Genomic DNA, 5,782 nt, shown 5'->3' with positions numbered 1-5,782 from the left:
CTCAGAAAGTCAGAGCTGCTTCAAAAAGCGGAAATTCACATTTTTGTACCATAGTTTGTAAATGCTATAACTTTTACCCAAACCATTTTATTTTTTTTGCCCAAACATTTTTTTTTTATCAAAGACATGTAGAACTATAAATTTAGCGAAAAATTTATATATGGATGTCGTTTTTTTTGCAAAATTTTACAGCTGAAAGTGAAAAATGTCATTTTTTTGCAAAAAAATTGTTACATTTTGATTAATAACAAAAAAAGTAAAAATGTCAGCAGCAATAAAATACCACCAAATGAAAGCTCTATTAGTGAGAAGAAAAGGAGGTAAAATTCATTTGGGTGGTAAGTTGCATGACCGAGCGATAAACTGTGAAAGTAGTGTAGTGCAAAAGTGTAAAAAGTGGCCTGGTCATGAAGGGGGTTTCAGCTAGCGGGGTTGAAGTGGTTAATGCACTTGTTCGGGCAGCCTGGCTTCTCTTTTCTTCTTCTTTGCTGTGCAGGAGGAAAAGGACCTGTGGTGAAGTCACTGCACTCATCACATGGTCCATCACATGATTCATCTCACATGGTCCGTCACATGATCCATCACTATGGTGATGGATCATGTGATGGACCACGTGATGAGCGCAGTGACGCCACTACAGGTCTAGGGCTGCAGCTAACGATTATTTGAATAATCGATTAGTTGCCGATTAATATCTACGATTAATCGGAAAAACGACAAAAACTCAAAGTAATGGGATTATGTCATTTTACTTGTAAAAATATGTATAAAAGCCATATTAAAACAATTTTAAGAGTTACATAATTATAAAAATTTGGCATTGCAATGTAAAAAAGACAACATATCCACATGGTCAGGGCTGAGGCTAGCTCTCTTCTTACACGCTATGTTGCCCGTTGCTGAGAAGAGGCGTTCCGATGGTGTGGATGTACTTGGGATACACAAGTATGATCTTGCAAGTTTAACCAATGTAGGATACCTGTCTTCGTTAGACTTCCACCAGCTCAAAGGGTTGCCATCATTGTGGAGAGGCTTCTCCGCAAAATAGGACTGTACTTCATTTCGGATGACTGTGTTAATATCCTCCTCCATGTGTTGTGCCTCGGTGTCCTCTTCACTGCTGCCACCAGACTCGAAGAGACTCTCCAGTATTGATGTTCTTGATGTTGAAGGTCCTGGCTCAGCGTCAGCTGTCGCAGTAGACGTGCTAGTTTCCTGCTGCTCTCCCAGGAGCTGGGTTCTTCTTAGCGCAAGCAGCTCTGTCTGCACTTTTGCCTGCACATTTATAATTTGTTCAGGTGTCAGAAACTTCAGCTTCCTAAATCTTGGGTCCAGTGCAGCGGAAAATATGACAGGATTTAGAACCTGTTCTGATAGGATATCATGCCATCTGCTGTGAAGCTGGTCCTTTACTGTAGCTTGGAAGCTCCTCATGGCTGCAGTTTCAAAGGAAGCACGCTCAGTGGACCTCAACAACCCCTTGACAATTGCAGGAAGTGAAGATAGAGATGGATACTCTTGCCCACTCATGAACACAGTGGCACACTCAAAAGGCTTAAGTGCCGTACAAAGCTCCTCAAGAACAGTCCACTGTTCTGGCTTTAGATCACGATAATGTTTGGCCTTTAAAGTAACTGATGGGTCTGACAGGGTTGCAGTAACTGGCCACCTTTGCTCAAGGAGTCTGTCAGCCATATAGTAAGTGCTGTTCCATCTGGTGCTGACATCTTGCACAAGCTTATGATCTGCTGTACCCATCTGCTTCTGCTTCTCTTTCAACTTGGTGCTGGCTAATTCACTTTTTTTAAAGTGTTCAACCAGTCCTCTGGCAGCACTGACAGCTCTATCAATAACTGCATTTTTCATTGCACCATTAATAACAAGCTGCAAAGTGTGGCCAGTGCACCGGATACTGGACCATCCATGCTTCTCCTCCAGGATGTTCGCAGCAGCCACCATGTTTGCAGCATTGTCATGGACAAGGGCAATAATTTTTTTAGGTGGAATTTGAAATCTCTCCAAAACCTCCTCTAACCATTCTGCAATGTGTGCAGCTGTGTGTCTCTCCTCCAGGGGCATGGTTGTCAGACAGATGGAATTCATCTTCCAATCATCCCCTATGTAGTGGCATGTTATGCCAAGGTAAGCCTCAGTTGCTACGCTGGTCCATATGTCTGCAGTCAACGCTATTCTGCTCTCATTATGGTTAATGGTATCTGTCACATGCTGAAAGGTCTCCCTGTACTTCCTCTCCATTAGTGTGGTGAAATGGGTTCTTGATGGGAGCTTGTATGAAGGATTTAGTGCACTGACCATGCTCTGGAATCCTTTGTCTTCAACCACTGGACAGTGGTCGCATGTCAGTGACTAACATTTTTAATACAGCATCTGTGAGAACAGAAGCTTGTGCTGGTGTACATGGGGGATTTACATGCAGAAATTCACTTATGGAGCGCTGCTTCTTACTGAAAATGATTGAAAAAGAAATATATTAGTAAAAATCTATTTCTGTCTAACTTACTCACATAAATGAGTAGGTTTGACAGAAAGAGCTTTTTACCTGCATAAATTAATACAGATCATATTATTACTTACGGGGTTATTCCTTCCTCTGTGACTCCAACGTGTTTCCTCCTCAAGTGCTCGTTCATCACGGTTGTGCTTCCGTGCCACGCCAGCGCTGCTTTGCAGATTTTGCAGACAACCAACTTGTTAGACGGATGTTGAGTGAAGTGCTCCCATGCCTTGCATGACTTTGTCCGCCTGCTTTTCTCAGGGGTCACAGTCTCACCAGCATCAGCCATAATGCAGTTCCTAAGGACAGAAAAAAGAGCAGCAGCATATTAACAAAAATGTATGATCCACTTCTGACTCCCCACACCTGACCCACCACAGCCCTGCCTCACCTTGAAGTGTCTCTCTCAGGGGAATTCTCGTACTGCACCGCACCACTGTTCTCTGGCACAGTAGACCTTACTAGACCGTCGCCTATAGGGACAGAAAAAAAGAGCAGTAGCAGCATATTAACAAAAATGTATCCACTACTGCTTCCCACACCTGACCCACCACAGCCCTGTCTCACCTTGCAGTGTCTCTTTCAGGGGAATTACTGCACAGTAGACCGCAGTCCGCACCACTGTTCTCTGGAAGTAGTAGACCAGGTAGACCTGACCTTACTAGATCGTCGCCTAATAGGGGCAGAAAAAAGAGCATCAGCATATTAACAAAAATGTATCCACTACTGCTCCCCACACCTGACCCACCACAGCCCTGCCTCACCTTGCAATGTCTCTCTCAGGTGAATTACTGCACCGTAGACCGCAGTCCGACTCCGCACCACTGTTCTCTGGAAGTAGACGTAGTAGACCTAAGTTACTAGACCGTCACCTAATAGGGACAGAAAAAGCAGCAGTGACATAATGAGCCCTAAGCAGGGCACATTATACAGCGGGCAACTGGCCTACCGAAGGCAGCGAGGGGCTTCGAGACAACAACATTACATTACTGTATATGGGGGACACAAGGAAACATGGAGAGTGGGTCAGCAGACACGCACAGACTGCTACTGCTGCCCTCATAATATGTCTCCTTGTGGCCCCCCACACAGTATACAGTAGACCGTCTGCGTGGCTGCTGGCCTGCTGCCCCCACCGTCTCCTATTGTGGCTGCTGCGCTTATGCCTCATGTGTGCAGTCCTTTTGCTCCCCCCATACAGTAACTGCAGAGTGCACTGTTCATGGCAGTCACTTGTCTGACGAGACTCATCCCCATTCCCACTGCCTGCTATTTCAAATTTGTGGTGGCTAGTTGCAGGCAGGCAGGGAGCATGGACGACAGGGCGGACATCACATAATCATTCATAATTGGGGCCACGTGCAGCCCGTCATAATACATGTAGAGTTGCACCAGGACAATTACCTTGAGAGCTAGTCCGAAGGGAGTGGGACTGAGCTGAAGGAGCCTAGTTTCGCGCCCTGAGCTGAGGAGAAGAGACTTTCGCGCCGCTCAACACACTGCGCTCAGAGGCTCTGTGACACGTGACTTCAGCGTCGGTGGGCGGAGTCTGCAGCGAGCGAGGAGGAAGAGGCTGAGCCTGGGTGGCTGAGGACGGCGATGATGTGTATGAAATTTATGCAAGTCTGATGAAGGGGCGGGCGAAAGCGGGTAAACGGCGCCGACAACGAATCGGACGATTATTCGATAACTGGATTCGTCGGCAACGAATCCAGTTATCGAATATTATCGATTAATCGTTGCAGCCCTATACAGGTCCTTTTCCTCCTGCACAGCAAAGAAGAAGAAAGAAGAGAAGCCGGGTTGCGCGAACAAGTGGATTAAGGTGAGTTAAATTATTTTTAATTTTTTTTAACCACACGCATCTTATCCGGCCCAAATCCATGACGCCCGTGTGAAAGAGGCATTAGACTTCCATCTACCCATCGTTTTAATCTCCCCTTCAGACATGCCTGACAGGAATTCTATAGTGACAGCTCCTATCCAGAAAGAGTGTGTAGTAAAAGAGGGTTTTGACAAACTTGCCAGGTAACGACTGGAGACCAAAATGTGACAGAAAGTTTTTAATGAGAGGCATGAACTGCTTGTGAATGTACAGAGAGCCCTGTCTATCAGGCCTAACTTCCAGATAAAGGCTGAGGTTTAAAATGGGCAAGAGAGGCCGTTAATGGTGTATAAAGGTAGACCCGACCGTGTCCCTCTTGATCAGTTTAGATTTGGGCAGCCAGGTCAGCATGGCGTTGGCTCCTTTGGAAAATGAAAGGCGGAATCTGATTGCTTGCTATGGACAACTAAGTCAGTTTTCCTTTACACCAGTTTTGATAAATCGCCCTCATTGTCTTTTAACAAACTGCCCGAAGAGTCTGTTCTTCTGCCTACTAATTCGCTGATGTGAAAGGTCCCAAAAAAAAGGATAAAGGGCAAACGGAAGAGGGGTGTTTCAAAGGAGTCCGAGCACTCTGACGGGAGGGTGTCCAGTCATTTTTCCGGGATGGCTGGAGAAATGGTCCTTCTTTTGTCTTTGGTAGCATGAGCAGACCTTCTCCAACCTTGAACAATCTTTTTAGCGAGGAAATTCTCCAGTCCATCAACTGACCTTAATGGCCTTCAATAAAGCAAGGGTGGCAATCAATCTGGACACAAGTCTCAATGGGGGATGTCATCCTCGGCTCATGGCTTTACTAATTGGTATGGGAGGTACACGTACAGACAGTGGACGTATCCTATCAGGGTTTTTATAGACATGGCAGACCAGTGGCCGAGCTCAGATATCACGAGCATGGAGGTCACTGCCAGGAGAATGGCCAAAAGAACTGGAGTGATGACACATATAAAAGAAATCACAACTAATCCTCTCCCCCATGGTTGTGCAGAGTTCTGGGGAGATAGACGTTTTCTGTGTCTCTCACTGGGTGGCAATCAATGAACACTGCATCCGTACTGCGGCAGTTCTTGGAAACCGTCAGAATGTGCAGAATCAAATGTCCCAGGAAAATAAGTCCAATCAGAGTAAGGCCGGCGGGATATGAGAAGCTGGGAAGAGCCGGGATACACAGTCCAAGGGTGGAAACTGAAGAAAACAGGCACAGGACCCAGAAGAACATCTGTTGGGGGCTCATCATCAGACGGCCACTAGGTTTCCTCCACATGATCGCTCTGGGGATGTCCTGCTGCTCCATTATAGCAACAACTTCCTTTACCAGCCGGCAAAGGGTTGTCAGGCGCTTGAGAATCTTCAGAAGTGAAGAACAAAATCCTACTGAAGAA

The 5,782-nt window shown here is 46.0% G+C and overlaps 1 protein-coding gene across 1 annotated transcript; it reads right to left on the bottom strand.

Moving 5' to 3' along the window:
- Positions 1-804: 804 nt before the first annotated feature.
- Positions 805-2,316, bottom strand: LOC122942187 (E3 SUMO-protein ligase ZBED1-like). Its single transcript, XM_044299687.1, has one exon. The coding sequence runs from the start codon at positions 2,314-2,316 to the stop codon at positions 805-807; it is 1,512 nt and encodes a 503-aa protein (XP_044155622.1).
- Between the last annotated feature and the right edge of the window lie 3,466 nt (positions 2,317-5,782).

This window comes from Bufo gargarizans, chromosome 6 (genome assembly GCF_014858855.1).
Source record: "Bufo gargarizans isolate SCDJY-AF-19 chromosome 6, ASM1485885v1, whole genome shotgun sequence".
NCBI classification, from domain to species: Eukaryota; Metazoa; Chordata; class Amphibia; order Anura; family Bufonidae; genus Bufo; species Bufo gargarizans.
Note: the sequence above shows the minus strand (reverse complement) of the source record. Positions and strands in the feature narration are given on the sequence as shown.

Bases quoted from the DNA above. Each gene is read 5' to 3' on its own strand.
- LOC122942187 (XM_044299687.1), bottom strand. From the start codon at position 2,316: ATGGTCAGTGCACTAAATCCTTCATACAAGCTCCCATCAAGAACCCAT.